This window comes from Schistocerca gregaria, chromosome 7 (genome assembly GCF_023897955.1).
Source record: "Schistocerca gregaria isolate iqSchGreg1 chromosome 7, iqSchGreg1.2, whole genome shotgun sequence".
In the NCBI taxonomy this organism is placed as follows: domain Eukaryota; kingdom Metazoa; phylum Arthropoda; class Insecta; order Orthoptera; family Acrididae; genus Schistocerca; species Schistocerca gregaria.
In genome coordinates this window covers 198314733-198332761 of record NC_064926.1, presented here as the reverse complement: position 1 = coordinate 198332761, position 18029 = coordinate 198314733, and the positions used below count along the sequence as shown (strand labels likewise).

The following is an 18029-nucleotide window of genomic DNA, read 5'->3' as shown; positions in this document are numbered from 1 at the left end:
ATTTATTTTTACATTGTAAATATGTAGCTCATAAGGCAGACTGACAGAAAACTGCTTCAAAGATGGCCACTCAGCAGTGAAGAGTGCAGCACGCAAATTAGGTTATTTTTGATCACATAAGGATCCTGGTGATGCAGGATAGACAAATAACAATCGGTGAACTTGCAGACAAGGTTAATATTAGTGCTGGATTCATTCACTCCATTTTAATAGAACATGTGGACCTCAGGAGGATCTCAGCAAAATTTTGTGCCAAAAGTTGTGGAGAGGCAACTTCATTTGGAGATGACACTGTGACATGTTGGATACTCTGAAGAGTAATCCAAACTTTCTTAACACAGTCATCAATGGTGACAAGTCCCGAGTTTATTAGTACAACACAAAAACAAAGTTCCAGTAATTTCAATGGAAGCATCCATCATCCTGGAAACCCAAAAGAAGGGAGGCAGGTTTGCAGCAAAGTGAAAGCCATGCAGAACATCTTTTTGACTCCAATTAGATTAGATTAGGTTAGATTCAGTTTTAGTTCTGCAGAGCAAAAATTCAGATGATTCTCGTGGGTGCGGAAAATGCCAATGGTGTGGTCTACCACGAGTACATCCCAGAAGGTACTGAGGTCAATAAGGAGTGCTACCAAGAGGTTCTCTGTCGCCTTCATGAAGCACAGAGACACAGACAGTCAGACTTGGGGGGTAGCAGGCAGTTGGCTCTTCACCATGATAATACACCTGTTCATTCATCTCAATTAATTGTAGATTTTTCTGGCCAAACAACATGGCTGTGGTTTGTCAGCCTCCCTGTTCCCCTGACCTAGCACTGAGTGACTTCTGACTTTAACCTAAACTGGGAAGACTCTGAAAGTGAACAGATTTCAGAACAGGGAAGACATTATGCAGGACCCAATGGAGAAGTGGTGCACCATACTTAAAGAGGCTATCCAGCAATGCTTTCAGCAGTGGCAGCAGCATTTAGAAAGGCGTGTACAAGCTGAAGGGGACTACTTTGAAGGTGACTAACATCAAACAATTGTACCTGAATAAAAACTGATTTTATAAACAAAAGCCTGATACTTTTTGAGCAGCCATCTTATAGCAAATAATGCAGGGTTGAGCAAGTGAATGAAGGTATACAATATAATTGGGTTTTGTTAATTTTACATGAAGGGGATGTGTTCATTTTACCTGTAAGTGGTGCCTGTGCAGAGTGAGCAAGAATACTGCACCCAGTGGGTGCATCAATAACACGGAATCCCAGGCAGCGGAAGCGAGGATCCACACGATACAGCATTCCACCCAGTTCGAAACCTGTGCCAAAATATGGCCGTCCTGAGAAAGGGTTCACAAAGTCTGCCCAGTACCCTGCCATCTTCAGTTTCGTACACACTTCTTGGGCTACAACCACAAACTGTAAAAAAAATAAAAAAATAAAAATAAAAAAATTAAAATTTGGATTCTTACTGAAATGACACAGTTCATGAATACTCTCATGATCATAAAGGCAGCAATCCACACACAAAACCTGGGCATCCAAATAAAATATGTACAGTGACAGTTACATTATAGAAAATGCGAGCATTCACCCAGATATACCACTGCCACCTTAACAAACATTTCAGTTAATTTATTTTTACATTGTAAATATGTAGCTCATAAGGCAGACTGACAAGAGGGCTCCAACAGGTGGCACAGTGGAGTGAACGGAGAGGAGTCACAACAGTGAGAAAGTATGACCCCTTGTAAAAATACACCTGCGCAACTAAAGCCATTCTAGAATGTTATTTACATGTAACTTCACATGAAAGGCATTCAACTTGTCTGCTAAATATCCACAATTTGAGCAAGAGAGTTCATGCTCTTTGTTAAAATAAACACACTGTCATTAACAACTATTGGCTCTGAAATTTTATTCAAGATCATTTTATCAACAAATTTGTGAAATACTGAATAAGATACATTAAAGAAAGTATTCTTACACTTTTGACAACAGTTTCCCTCTCTCCTTCAGGATCTGCAGCGACATTTCCTCCTAGAGTACGTTTCTTAGCTCTGTGGTATGTTAATGTAACAACACTAAGTTCTAAGCCTCGAAAGTTGACTCCAGTGAACAGTTCCTCCACATCTGTAAAACAAACATACTATATGTGATACTTTAGACTGTTTTGAAGAAGGTAGTCTCCACTAATTTTTAAGTTACTGAAGTTCCATCACCTTTCCTCAGTAATACTGGGCATCGCTGCACTGTGAAATCAAACTTGCTGTCAGTTACTGGTGTCTGAAACACATAAATTGCACACATTTCATAAAAGAGCAGAAAGTACTAGATGTTGATAATTTATGGGCTTGTAAGTAGCTACTTATTTCCATTAAAGAATTTCTCTATGGTACAGCAAAAGATGTCAAGAAATGCTACCGCTCTCGGTCAGACTTTTATTCAGTGCCTTTCATACCTCTTGGAGCCAAAGTTAGATTCACAACAGAGTAATACAGATCATTTCTCCTGCTAGTATTGTATTTATGAAAATCTATATTACTGTTAAAATCACATGGCTTGTTGGCAACAAATTTCAGGTGTGATTGAAAGTGCTGTAGGGCTGTAGTTAATATTTCAACCTGTTAAAGAGAGACCCATAAGTGAACTTGTGAGTACTATACAGAATTCAAATTATTTGCTTCTGTACAATGAAAATATGTTAACTTGCTATTTTTGCATCTCTCTCTGAAGCTGAAGTCTGTAACAACAGTAGCTGAACATGGTTTTTCCAACTTAAGTTTTCTTCAATATGCACACTCAACCTACAACATGTGATCTTTTATTAGGGTGCAACACACTATACAAATGTCTGCCTCTGAAGGTAGAATACTACACTCATGTTCATAAATTAAGGATAGTGCTGATACATGGTGAAACAATGCTCTGGTGAGCGATTTGCGGGTTTAAATCACCTCGGGGTATGACCATGCGGTGCATCAGACCTGCGGTCGTCGCATGGTGGCATATGCAGAGGTGTGTTCGTGCATGCCAGAGTACGGTGCAGCGAGTGAGTGTGCAGATGTTTTCAGGCGTGCTAATGGTGACTGTGTGTTGAAAATGGCTCAAAGAACACATATTGATGACGTTATGAGGGATAGAATACTAGGGCGACTGGAGGCTGGTCAAACACAGCAGGTCGTAGCACGGGTCCTCTGTGAGCCACAAAGTGTGACCTCACGATTATGGTAACAATTCCAGCAGACAGGAAACATGTCCAGGCACTACAGTGTAAAAGACCGATATCTCACTATCAGTACCCGCAGACGGCCACGGAGTACTGCAGGTAGCCTTGTTCGGGACCTTACTGCAGCCGCTGGAACAGTTGTCTCCAGACACACAGTCTACAGATGACTGAACAGGCATGGTTTATTTGTCCGGAGACCTGCAAGGTGCATTCCACTGGCCCCTGGTCACAGGGGAGCCCATAAAACCTGGTGTCAAGAACACAGTACATCGTCATTTGAGCAGTGGTCCCAGGTTATGTTCACGGACAAGTCCAGGCATAGTCTGAACAGTGATTCTTGCCGGGTTTTCATCTGGCGTGAACCACAAACCAGATACCAAACCCTTAATGTCCTTGAAAGGGACCTGTACAGAGGTCGTGGTTTGATGGTGTGGGGTGGGATTACGATTGGTGCATGTACACCCCTGCAATGTCTTTGACAGAGGAACTGCACCAGGTCAGGTTTATTGGGATGAAACTTTGCACCAGTTTGTCTGCCTTTTCAGGGGTGCAGTGGGTCCCACCTTCCTCCTGATGGATGATAACACACGGCCCCCACTGAGCTGCCATCGTGGAGGATTACCTTGAAACAAAAGATATCAGGTGAATGGAGTGACCTGCCTGTTCTCCAGACCTAAGCCCCATCGAGCTCATCTGGGATGCTCTCGGCCGACGTATCGCTGCACGTCTTCAAACCCCTACGACAGGAGCTCAGACAGGCACTGGTGCAAGAATGGGACGTTATACCCTAGCAGCTGCTTGACTACCTGATCCAGAGTATGCCCACCCGTTGTGCGTCCTGTGTACATCGGCATGGTTATCATATCATATATTTATGTTGGGGTACATGCGCAGGAAACAGTGGCATTTTGTAGCACATGTTTCGGGACGATTTTCTCAACTTTTCTCTATAGATGGTTCTTTGGGCATACTGACAGTGAAATCATGAACAAAAAGGGATAATTCTTACTCGTTATTCCAATAAAGTGATGGATATTTATAACACAAAAACAGTAATGGCTAAAATTAAACATGACAGAATGGCCACAGTAATTTCTCTTCATTCGTATAAAGTGGCATCCCTTGATGAAATACTTAAGTAGACTAATATTAATTTCTGCATTCTATTCCTTATATAAGAACAAATCAAGGACAATCTGTAACATGTATTTCACAACAACAACAACAAAAAAAGAATTCAAACAGAATGGTATGACTGACATAACTGAATGCTTTTGATAAACTACACAGCATCTCAACTGTGAACATTTTATTATTCACAAATGTAATTTTGTGCCTAGTAGTACTCCAAATGAATGTCATATCTCTGTAATCTACATAAACTGCCACGGTCGACCTATCCCTGGAAGACTAGTGTTGAAAACAACAGAATGAGGACGTTGTTAATTGTCATAGTCCAAAATCAAGTATATTGGAGGTAAAATGGGCTAATGAATTGTTTCCAGCAATGTCAATAAACGGAATAAAAATGGTGATCTAAACACTTAGTCCCATAGAAAGTACTAATCCTGCAAGTGTGTTAAGGGGTACAAATACAGAGTTACAGACAAAGAGCTTTACTTCTCGTGCCTCCCCCCTCCCCCCCAAATCATCTTTACTTCATCTAGTACCTTCCTCTCCTATTTTGCAGAAGCTGTTCTGTATATCCTATGGCACTAAATTCCTGTTTGCAAAGTAAAAGAGATGTAGCAGCAGAAGTAAAGATGTGAGGGCACATCATGTATCACATCTAGATAGCTCATTCAGTAAGCACTGCCCACGAAAGACATGGTTTGCCTGTGAGTGCCAGTCCAGTACCCAGTCTTAATCTGATCAGAGTTTTGAAATGAGTGCACACACTTCTCACAGTTCAATTCTGGAAACAATTTCCTAGGATGTGGCTAAGACATTTCTCCACAATGCCCTTTCTTCCAGGAGTGCCACCCCCACAAATTATTCCAGCAGACTTACGTGAGTTTTGGAAAGTAGGAGAGAGGTACTATTAGAAGTACAGCAGGTCCCAACTTGTGCTCAGTCAGTCCTGTCAGTGTGAGGACTCCTTGCAAAGGCAAGGAAAAGGAATGGACATGTGTATTTAAGTGATTCCGTTGGTTTCGAGTTCTTTGAGAATGGGCATTTTAGTACCCACACCAAATATGCAAATGGAAGATACAGACATACTGATACATGTAACATCATCCACATCCGATGAGGCCACCTACAGCGGAATGCTGACTATATCACAGGCCAGAAATGTGCACTTCTGTAGTGGGCAAATATAAGGCCATCTTGCTCTGGACTCCTTCTCAGTTGCTATTACTCAATACAAGTGAATTGTGAGCACCTATGCTGTTTACCTATGCTAACTTACTCTTGTGCTGCATAGTGCTTCAGCTGATGAGTGTGCTGTTTTCACCACTGTGCTTCACATTGTAATTTCCGTACATCTGCATAACAAATTAGCACTGCTTGGATTTATATACATTTCTACCACGAACTATTACTCGCATCGTTTGCATTAAAACTTCTTTTGTTTGGTTTTTGGATTAAGAGACAATTTGAATCTGTTGTTACAAAAGTTTATTTGTATCAATAGATGTTGTCAGTCCTAAAGTGACCTACTAAAATACTTTCTCTCCAATGTGATTTCATGAATTCAGTGTATTTCAAGAATAATCAACTGTGACAGCCCACCCATTAGAAACACTACGTTCACGAGCGGAGGACAACTCTAGCAACGAGCACCACTTGCAGGCAGTGTGGCCACTTAGGGACCGAGCTTTCTCATGTAGGAATGCATACTCAGCAGTTAACAACAATTTATTAATTTAATAACATGACATATATATGAATGTCACTGTTTACTTATGCAAACTAGGTTTTTTTTACCTTTAAAGTTAATCTTGTCCAGTTATTTAAATAAAGATTTACCTTCACACTTTTAATACCACATAATCCTAACCATTAACACTTCTTGATCCATCTCCTACCTCTCACTATCCTGCCACCACATCTCAAAAATGTTTCAAATGGCTCCGAGTACTGTGGGACTTAACTTCCACATGTCTCATTTCCCTAGTCATCATTCCTGACATACACGCCTGCAAAATATGAACGACTATAGTAAATTTTTTTTTTTGTACAATCAGAAGTTGTCACAACTTGAGACTTTGAAGCAGGTGTGATGGATGTGCCGTTGGTGCATAATTTTTGACTGCATACTGTTATTTAAAAGATTTTGACTGATCACAATGTACAAACATTATGTTTCTTTGTTGTCTTTCATACAATCAGCTGTTCCTGGCATCAAGCAATTTACTGAGAAAGTCTTGCCATATAATAAAACCCATGACACCTTAGTTCACTCAGAGACTCTGTATGACTTTTGTTATACCTTAATACAGAGAACTAAATTAGATCGGTGCATCAACACTTTATTCAGAAACAAAAGGTAGTGGGGAAGGGAATACATAAAGCAGAAGATGAACTTAGAATAGCCATTGTCAATACACATGCATTAATTTCATAAAAGAAAGGGAACCTGTTGAATGTATGTATTCAAACTTAAGAAAAAAGATACGTAATGAAAAGCACATACAAATGTTTCATTAAAATGTTGATACACCACCTTTGTAGAAAAAACTGTAAATTAATGAGAAAGTAATTCATATGTCTATAGAGCAAATAAAATGAATCTCATAATTTGTAAAGTAGTCAAACGTCAAAAATTTAAAATATTCAAGTCATATTTAACAAAAGCTGTCAATGGAAAGTCCAGGTTGCAATTTGTAATAGTCTTTTCAATGTGCCGGGCTTCAGCATCATCAATCATCTTTATGGTGAGGAAGAATCTGTCCTTTCCATAATGTTGTTAATTAGAAAAGTGGTAAAGAAGGAATCAAAGGAAAGAAGAGTTGAAAGAAATGCATGAAAACTATGATAGAAGCAGAAATTAAAAATAAATAAATTCAATTGCAGACTTGTTTCCAACCAAATGTCATGCAGAATATTAATCTCTCCTTAGAAGGAAGATTAGGGTTTAAAAATCCACCGACAGATCGGTCATTAGAGACTGAGAACAAGAATGAATTCGGGAAGGATGGGGAATGAAATTGGCACAGTTCTTTGCAGAGGAATCACTTTGGCATTTGATTTATTTAAGCAATTTAGCGAAAACATGCAAAATTTACATCTCAATGGTCAGATGGGCATTTGAACCACTGTCTTACTGAGTGCAATTCCAGTGACTTATTAGCTGGGCCACCTAACTTGGTCACTGATCTCCCCTTACTAGTTATAAATCTGTGTGGCTTTATTACGGATACCACTAGCAACAGCCACTATATCATATGGCGGCACCATTGCAGATGATATGTAATGTGTAACTGCAGTCATGTTTGCAATCACAAAAAAGATTAACAAATGCTTCAGTAAGAACAAAAAGATAAAAATAATCTTAACATTTGATAAGGATGCACAGGAAATCTTGTCCTACTATTAGATCCCCTGACCTGAATATGAACACCTGTAGCTCCTTTCACACATGACATCTGACTGGAAATTTGGGATAAATAAACATTTCTTTTGAAAAAAATAAATAATAAGAGTATTTACTTCTTCATTAACTATTGAGAACACATTTTAATCTCAGCACAAGTTTGAAAATTGTGACTTGCATCTCTTTTTCGTACATTCATTCTTGATCTATATTTTGTACTAATGTCTGCCAATGCTGAAACACCTACCTCACATAAGTGGGCTGTTACAAAAGATATCTAACATTGTAGGGCTTTGTTACTCCTGCTTCAACGTGCTCCAAAACTCAAGCAGTGACAAATAATCGAACTTGAATTTCATTGTGCAGGCTGAAGAAATAATAGTAAAGTAATCTTGTTCTTCAGTGGTTTTCTGAAAGTTCTCTACTGAAAGGTTCTTTGATTGGTTGTGTTGATCAATTACTTCTGGAAAGTATTTCAGAAAATAATCAAACAATGGAAAGTCCAAGTTGGAATATCAACAGTATTATGTAAGGAATAGACTGATACCGTAAAGACTACACATTGAGTTGCAGACAGGCACAACAAAAAGACCGTTACACATCGAGCTTTCATTCAAAGCCTTCCTCAGAAAGGAAATACACACACACACACACAAACAAACAAAAGCAAGAACACCTGACTGCCAGAGCAGCAGGAGATAGAGGTTCTTGCTTGTGTGAATGTGTGCGTTTTTCTCTCTTACGAGGGCTTTAGCTGAAAGATCAATGTGTAGCAGTTTTTTGGTTCTGCCTGTCTGCAACTCAATGTATCATCTTTACAGTGAGTAGTAATCTATTCTTTTCATTATATTCTTCAGAAAATAATCACAGAGTTCAGTTAAATGATCCACAAGCACAGCCTTCAAGTCTTCACTCAACTGCAAGCCACTATCTTTTAAAGCTGTGAAAAGAGCAAAGGAAGCATAATTTACATCTCTATCAGTCAACTTTTTCTTCCACAATAGTAGCTTATTTCTAAAAGTTTAAATTTTGTCTGACAGTTGCTGAATATTGGTCTCACACCTTGAAGGGATACATTCAATGAACTGAGTTTTTGCAAAGATGTCACAACTATATGTCAGCTTCCAAACATAGTCACTGTCTACGAACTTCTTAGAACTCAGTTTCTCTTGAACAAGATAAGTGTAAGATCCAATCAAGAGTTCATACACACTTCTTCAGCAAAGGGAGGCTATTTAAAGGTCAGAGCTTGCAATTCGGCATAACAGCCAATCATACTATAACCTCCATATGTACACGTGCCTACAAAATTTGTCTGGATTATTGTTGTTTTCTTTCATAGAAGAGTGTAGTAATTAAAAGATGTCTGTTCCTTTTGCTCTAAGCATTATTTTCAGGCAGAAAAGAAGAGCTTCATGGAATATTTTGCCATGTATACACCGTACATAACAAATTAGATACACATCTTTGTGGTCATCTGTAACTTCAAAAGCTCTGAGTTTTTCAACCAACCAATCATCAATGATTGAGTATTTAACAATTAATATTACTGTCTGACAAAAGCATATTTGTCAGTTGCTTGGCAACTGACTCAACTAACATAAGATATTCCATGTCCAGAGCAGCTGGTGAAATAACATCTCCTCCCCTCTGTGCTGTGATGTGTCTTGCTCTTTACTACAAGGTAGGCAGCTTTGTAAGATAAAAGAAGAGCCTTTGTAGGAATCTTAGCTTGTTTAGTGAAAGTGTTTTTTGCTCTGTCATTTCTTTTACTTGTGGGAAAAGTATTCTCATGGTTTGTTTACCAAACATCCATGATCTGACTCAACAGATATATCATTTTATCAGGCAACATGCTTTCAGTAGCTAGAACTTTGAAACAAATGACACATTTCAGTTGTTCTTCATTTCCAGCAGTAGTACATGCAAAACTGAAATTCAAGTCATTGTCATCGTTCTTACTGAAGTTTCACCTATTCATGTCTTTAGAACGGCATGTACATTTGAAGTATGGGATTTTGTACTTACACTTATAAGTTAAATTAAATTAAAAAAAAAAAAAAAAAAAAAAAAAACAGACCTACCAACTTTCGTTTATGTCCCACTACTCCTCCTTGGGGCTGTGATTTTTATTTCCGTCAGTGTAGTTTCTACACATTTTTTCTGAGAATTTCCACCTTCTGCACTATTCAGCATGGCTAAACACTTTTTTATATTGACAAATCCTCTGAAGCTGTCTTGATATTTCTTAAGTTTTGCCTCCATTATCAAGTAGCACATTAGAACAACCTCTCTTGGTGCCTACACATTTCCTACAGGCAAACCAATTGCCATCTCACACAGCCTCAACTTTCTTTTCCATTCTTTTCCATATTGTTCTTGTCAGTAACTTGGATGCAGTCAGCCATTATGTTGAATGAATAATACTGCTCACATTTACCTCATTTGTCATCTTCAGTGTGGATGATAGTTCTCTGAAATTCTGATGCTATGTCTCTAGCTTCTATGACAAAGAAATGGCTTTCTTTTTTTAATATATTTACATTTTTTAAAACTTAATTTCTGGTTTCATAATTTAATTATTGGCTAATTTAGAGTGTTTCTGGATTGTTCATTTATGCATTGCATCCAGTGCTAAAGTAACTGCAACTGTGATTATGGTTAGTGTGGCGAGCAAGAGTACGAGGGTGCATTCACACACACTTCTTATCTGAGCAGCTGGAAGTGCTATCAACTGGTTCTTACACGCAAATGGATGTTGATTACCTTTCAGAAACTAGTACAAATTGCTTTGAACTCTGGGAAATTCATTATTACAGACATTTGGAAGGACTGCCACCTGTGCCAATAATATTTTCAACAAACTGATGAGCACAAAGCATTCTAGATAGCAAATTTCTATACCAGATTATATGTTGTGGATGCATTGAATGCAAAATCTGACCTGAAATTACAGCTGTAACGTATTTTCATCAAAACACTATCTTATAGTGCCCACCATTATTATTAAAAGTGGAGTACGCCCATGTAAACTTTGGCCTCACCGATCCATCAGAATGAATGTATTGCGGTGTTCAAAATGTGTATACTTTCTGGGTAATTTTTTTATAAGATGGCAGTCATTACCTATAAATGAAGAAAATGTGACCTAAGGTAGGCTAAACAACAAATCCTTGTACAATAATCTAGACAGGTTTTCTATGGCTGCACTAAAACAAAAATGGTGGTAGCCAGAACAGTTCCTATGTAAAGGGCAAGAGCTTTGTCCAATTTAAGTTTATGGGCTATTTCTAATATGCTCATTGTTGAGGAAATTGGTGTTTAATGCCCTTCTGACAATGAGCACAAGCTCCAATTAGGGAAGGATGAAGAAGGACGTTGGCCATGCCCTTTCAAAGGACCAATCCCAGCATTTGCCTTAAACAGTTCCAGGAAATCACGGAAAACCTAAATCAGGATGGCTGGACGCAGGTTTGAACTGTCATCCTCCCGAATGCGAGTCCACTGTGCTAAGCACTGCGCTGCTTTTCTCGGTGCTCACTGCTGATGAGATGTTACAACCTATTCAATCTTCCTTCCTACATTCACTCACTCACTCACTCACTCATCCCCACTGAGAAAAGGAGTAAAGGTGATACAACAACTAACATGCAGAGAATACCAAGAGAATAAGGGAATTATATGCAAATGTACATGGACATTTAAATGCCTGCCAAAGGGTTCATCAAACCACCTTCACAATTATTTATTAGTCCAGTCTCGTATAGCGCGCAGAAAGAACATCTATACCTTACCGTGAGAGCTCTGATTTCCCTTATTTTATCCTGGTGATTGTTTCTACCTATGTAGGTCAGTCTCAACAAAATATTTTTGCATTCAGAGGAAAAAGTTGGTGATTGGAGTTTCATGAGAAGATTCCTCCACAATGAAAAACGGCTTTGTTTTAATGATGCCCACCGCAAATCCTGTATCATTTCAGTGACACTGTCTTCCTTATTTCACGATAATACAAAACTTGCTGCCCTTTGTAGAACTTTTTCAATGTACTCTGTCAGTCCTACCTGGTAAGGCTCCCATACCACACAGCAGTATTCTAAAAGACTACGCCAAGTGTAGTGCTGGCAGTCTCTTTAGATCTGTTGCATTTTCTAAGTGTCCTGCCAGTAAAATGCAGTCTTTGGTTACCATCCCCCACAACATTAATTGTGTATTCTTTCCAATTTAAATTGTTCGAAACTGTAATTCCTAGGAATTTAGTTGAATTTATGGCCTTTAGATTTGACTTATTTATCATGTAACTGAAGTTTAACGCATTCCTTTTAGCACTCATATGGATGACCTCACACTTTTCGTTATTTGGGTCAATTGCCAATTTTCACATCATACAGATATCTTTTCTAAATTGTTTTGTAGTTGTATAGATCTTCTGATGACTTTATTAGCCGATAAACGACAGTGTCATCTGCAAACAACCTAAGACGGCTGCTCAGATTGTCTCCCAAATCGTTTATGTGGATAAGGAACAGCAAATGGCCTATAACAAACTACCTTGGGGAACACCAGAAATCACTTCTGTTTTACTCGATGACCTTCTGTCAGTTACTAAAAACTGTGACCTCTGAGAAATCTAGTCACATAACTGACACGATATTCCATAAGCACACAATTTCAGTACAAACCACTTGTGTGGTACAGTGTCAAAAACTTCCAGAAATATGGAATCCATTTGAAATCCCTTGTCAATATATATGTTCTAAAGTCCAGCTGCATATTGACATTAAGAATATAGGCCTTTAATTTAGTGGCTTACTAATACTACTCCTAATGAAAAGAGGAAGGAAAAATTGGATTGGGCATACATTAAGAAAAAATGACAGAGTGATAAAAAACAGTTTCAGAAGGCTACATAAACGGGAAAAGGAAACGAGGAAGGAAGAGATTTCAGATACTAGATGACGTAATGGACAGTACAACATACAGCAGCCTTAAGAAGGAAGCAATGGAACACAGAAAATGGAGAGGCAAAGGACGTGCTAATACAGCAGAAAACTGATGATGACTCCTACTACCTTTCTTGAAAATTGGTGTGACCTGTGCAACTTTCCAGTCATTGGGTACAGATCTTTCGTCAAGCGAATGGTTGTATATGATTGTTAGGTAAAGAGCTATTGCATCAGCACACTCTGAAAGGAATCTAATTCGTGTACAGTCTTGACTAGAAGACTTGCTTTTACTAAGCGACTTAAGTTGCTTCAATATGCCAAGGTTATCTACTTCTACATTACTCATGTTGGCAGCAGTTCTTGATCCGAATTCTGGAATATTTACTTCGTCTTCTTTGATGAAGGAATTTTGGAAGGCTGTGTTAAGTAACTCTGCTTTGGCAGCACTGTCTTCAATAGTATCTTCATTGCTATTGCGCAGAGAAGGCTTTGATTGTGTCTTGCCGCTAAGATACTTCACATACGACCAGAATCTCTTTGGATTTTCTGCCAGGTTTAGAGACAAAGTTTCACTGTTGAAACTATTATCAGCACCTAGCATTGAAGTCTACGGTAAATTTCGAACTTCTATAAAAGATCGCCAATCTTGGAGACTTTGCATCTGTTTACATTTGGCATGTTTTTTTAGTTGTTTCTGCTACAGTGTTCTGTCCTGTTCTGTGTACCAGGGGGGACCAGCTCTGTCGTTTGAAATTCTCTCTCAGGAAGGCATCAAGTGAATTTTTATCTGCTTTTTTGAATAGGTATATTTTTCGTTAATTTTTGGAGGATTTACGGGTTACAATATTCAAACTCGCTACGACAACCCTGTGTTCACTAATCCCTGTATCCATTTTGATGGTTGTTATTATCTCAGGCTTATTTATTGCTATGAGGTCAATTGTGTTTTCACAACCATTTCGTAATCGGGTGAGCTCATGAACTAACTGCTCGAAATAATATTCAGAGAATGTGTTTAGGACAATTTTGGATGACGTTTTATGCAGACATCTGGAATTAAACATATATTTTCGTCAAAATATCGAGAATAAATTAAAATCACCACCAACTACAATTGTGTGTGTTCGGTAGGCCTACATGTTTGAAATCAAACTCAAGTTTTCTTTAAATCTTTCAGCAACTGTATCTGAATTGGGAGGTCGGTAAAAGGATCCAATTATTATTTTATTCCGGCTGCCAACAATGACCTCTGCCCATACTAACCCACAGGAACCATCTAGTTCAATTTAGTGACAAGATAAACTACCTCTAACAGTGACAAATACGCCACCGGCAACCGTGTTTAACCTATCCTTTCAAAACACTTCTAGATTCTTTGCAAAAATTTTGGCTGAGCTTATCTCCGTCTTTAGCCAGCTTTCAGTGCCTATAACAATTTGAGCACTTGGAGCTCTGGTACTTTCCCGACACAGCTATGACAGTTTACAACTGTTATACTGATGGTTCCTGTACCTATGTTCTTCCTGTGTTCGGCCTACACCCTTTGTGACTGAAGCGCTTCTTGCGTTTTCCAGAGACCCTATAACCTAAAAAACTGCCCAGTCCATGCCACACTGCCCCTGCTACCCGTGTAGTTGCCTCCTGTGTATAGTGGACATATGACCTATTCAGCAGAACCCGAAACCCAACCACCCTTTGGAGCAAGTCAAGGAATCTGCAGCCTACACAGTCGCAGAACCGTCTGAGCCTCTGATTCAGACCCTCCTCTCAGCTCCGCACTCAGTCCTGTTGACTATGCTGCAAATTGTCAGCTCTGCTTTCATCTTGCAAGCAAGACTGGCCGCCTTTACCACTTCTGTTAGCCACTCGAAACCAGAGAGAATCTCTTCTGATCCAAAGTGACACACACCATTGGTACTGACGTGAGGCACCACTTGCAGTTGGCTGCACTCTGTTCTCTTCAGGCATCCAGAAGGACCCATTGCATGTCTAGAATGACTCCACCCTGTATGCACACAGAGTGCACATTGGCTTCTTCCCCTTCTTGGCAGCCATGTCCCTAAGGAACCCCATAACGCACTTAATGTTGGAGCTTCCAACTGTCAGATTTAACCAGGTCATTGCTCACTTGGGAGATGTGCTAACCACTGTGCCTGCCTTGTATAGTGTCTCTGCACAGCTGCCTTCATTTATGATGTTTGAGACTTGAAAAGGTCTCTGGAACCATACAGTTTCATTCGATTAAAAGCAGTTAGTTCAGGTTTCAGGCAGGATACCCCATTTTGTTTGAAGCTGTGGTGCTATTCCAATACAATTGGAGAGCCTCTAAAATGCTGTTCGAGTTTAACGGGAATACCAAGTGGAATGAGGCACGAATGGGAATTTCAAATGAGGTCAGAGGCACGCTACAAAAACCCCTGCTGTTGTGCAAAAGCCACTGTGCCAGGGTGGTTTAGTCGTTAGCACACCTGTCCAATGAGCAGGAGACACCAGTTCAAATCCTGACCTCGGTACAAATTTCATTCATCGCTTCAGTCTGCACAACTTGCATTAAGAAAGAGACTACAGCACTATGAATTAAAATAAAATACATTCGCTTTCATGTCAAGAGTTATGAGCCGCAGAATCTAGTGTAAACACTCTGTTCACAAAGGATTAGTATAACCACATTATTTGTTGTATTTTTGAATGCATCACATTCTGGTTGCACTTAGTTCTTTATGTAGTACTAGAAAGATATGTCTACTACATAATTTCTTTTGTCTTACTTAAGTTTTAGCTCTTGTCTTTGAATGTAACTAAACATATAACATGCAATATCTCAAAATGCGCTATATGATTCTGTTTGTGCAGAAACCAAACTTTTCAGCATCCAGCATTTTAAATCGATATAGAATCTCATAAGCTTCAACATGTACAGCAATGAGATATTTGTGTAAACACCTAAGGTAGCTGCAGTAGTCAGTCTATGTGTTGATACTGATGGTAATTTGCATTAAGCTGTATCCAATGTTGCCAGCTAGGACAAAGAATATGTTGAAGTATGCTTCTGGCAATTATGTAACACAAAAGTGAGGTAGAGACGTGATTTTAGCAGTATGTGAAAAATGTACCATTAATTTTTGATAAAAATGTAAATTTCCAGGGGCAAATGTGATAAAAACTCATGTTTTTTGTAATTTCTTTAGTTTCTGCATTTACACCAACGGGATATGTCTGCAAAAGTCCTGTACCTGAGCAATTGCACCATATGGCAAAGGAGTGGAAGTAGAATCATACCAAGCAGGGCCCAGGCCACCTGGAAGGTAGAAGCGATAACCACGTGGTGCTAGTAGCTCCCAGTTAGGTACCTGACTGTCATCTATTTCTGAAACATACAGATTGACAAAAATAAACATTGACAATCACTAACTGTGAAATAAAGCTACCAATGCTACAAATTGTCAAATCTGCTACAACCCTGAACTGAAAACTATCAGAGAGAAATAATTTATTTCTTCCTGTGCAATCAAAAAATTTGGTGTACATAAAATAGTGTAAATGTAAAAAAAGTTCAAAATTTAATACAGTTCAACACAGTCTATACCACATCCGTGACAATACAATTGTGTCTCATAAAACTGGATAAACTAATATTTTAACCAAATATTGTTTTGCATAATCCTCCAACTTATAAGTTTAGCTTCTGTTAGAATGAGACATTGTGTTCCCTACAGGACTTCTTGACTCTTAGGTCATCTTGTTTGATTGCCTGAGTTTCCTATTGCCTGGTGCCTTGCACACTGCTAGACATCTCTCTCGCTATCGTAGCACCAGATGTGTCTTCTGTTTATTTAGGCCGATTTTCTCTGTCAAGTACGTCTGTTGCACCACTTTTACAACTTTAGAGACAACTGAAACAAATGAGGAACTTTGGTGAAAATAACAGAAATCAGACAGAAGCTTAATAAAGCTGTGTTGAATTTTTTTTTTTTTTTTCACAACTGAGACATATTTTAAGCCTTTTCATATATATCCACAGGCTTGTGAAACTAGTACTTCAGCCTTGCTCTGGTGGACAACTGCTGTTAACTTGTAACTTGCTGAGGATGGAATCTTGTTTCATCACAATAAAATACATAAACACCCACTGGCTTGTTGAGTTAGGAAGAAAGGAAGATTAGTTCCAATGTCATCGACAGTGAGGTTATTAGACACAGAGCACATGCTTGGATTGTTTCATGGATGGGGAAGGCTATCTGCCGTGCCCTTTCAAAGGCACCGTTCCACATCAATTTATGGGAAAACTCAATGAAGGATGATCAGATGCAGATCTGAATCATCGTCCTGGCCTCGAATACATCAACAAATTACTCTGCCAGGGATATGACTTTCTCAAGTCAACCCCTGAAATGAGATCATCCCTTGACAAAATTCTCCCCACACCACCCAGAGTTGCCTTTCGTGACCCCCCTAACCTCCGTAACATCCTTGTTAAACCCTACAATATTCCCAGACTACCTTCTCTACCCAGCGGTTCCTACCCCTGTAGCCGACCCCGCTGCAAAACCTGCCCCATGCATCCCCCCCACAACCACCTACTCCAGCCCCTCTACTGGTAAAACATACACAATTCAAGGCAGGGCCACGTGTGAAACTACACACGTCATTTATCAGCTGACACGCCTGCACTGCACAGCCTTTTACATCGGTATGACAACAACTAAACTGGCTGAGCGCATGAAAGGACACAGACGAACTGTCCGCCTAGGAGATGTCCAATGCGGAGTATGACCTCCAGCATAATTCTAGGGACCTAGGAACCTGCTACACTGTATGTGCCACTTCGCTTCTCCCGCCGAACACCAGCCCCTCTGAACTGCGGAGATGGGAACTTGCACTCCAACACATCCTTTCACCCCTCCATCCCCCTGGACTGAACCTATGTTAAACAACCTCACTCCCATTTACTCTTCAGTCTTCTCCTCTTTCCCTTTCCTCTTTAGAAATTCACACATCTTTTCATCCTACATAGTTGTGTTTAACTTTATACTATATACCTCTTTGGTTTGAAACTGGCACAGTACTTACAGTAGAATATCTTTGGCTTTCCTCTGACAACCATGCCTCCATCCTTGCTACCCTCCCTGTTTTCCTTTCCCTGTTGCTTCATAACCTGGGTTGTGAGTAAATGAATCCACTTTCCCTTCTTCCCTTTCTTGCCCCCCCTCTCCTCCCCGATGAATGAACATTTGTTCCAAAAGCTAGGAACGTAAATTGTCGGGTTTTTTTTTTATATATATCTATCGGCTGTACTGAGCTGAGGTAAGTACTGGCCAGCCCCTCTATCTCTTTG

At 39.4% G+C, this 18029-nt stretch overlaps 1 protein-coding gene across 1 annotated transcript in view; it reads right to left on the bottom strand.

Moving 5' to 3' along the window:
* LOC126281259 (cobalamin trafficking protein CblD) overlaps positions 1–18029 on the bottom strand; it is a 33698-nt gene that overhangs the window by 11106 nt on the left and 4563 nt on the right. Inside the window, exons 2-5 of the mRNA XM_049980061.1 lie at positions 15928–16061; positions 2208–2271; positions 1973–2118; positions 1182–1404 (exon numbers count right to left, since the gene is read on the bottom strand). Of these exons, the coding sequence (XP_049836018.1) occupies positions 1182–1404; positions 1973–2118; positions 2208–2271; positions 15928–16061 (567 nt within the window). The remainder of the gene's footprint in view (positions 1–1181; positions 1405–1972; positions 2119–2207; positions 2272–15927; positions 16062–18029) is intronic.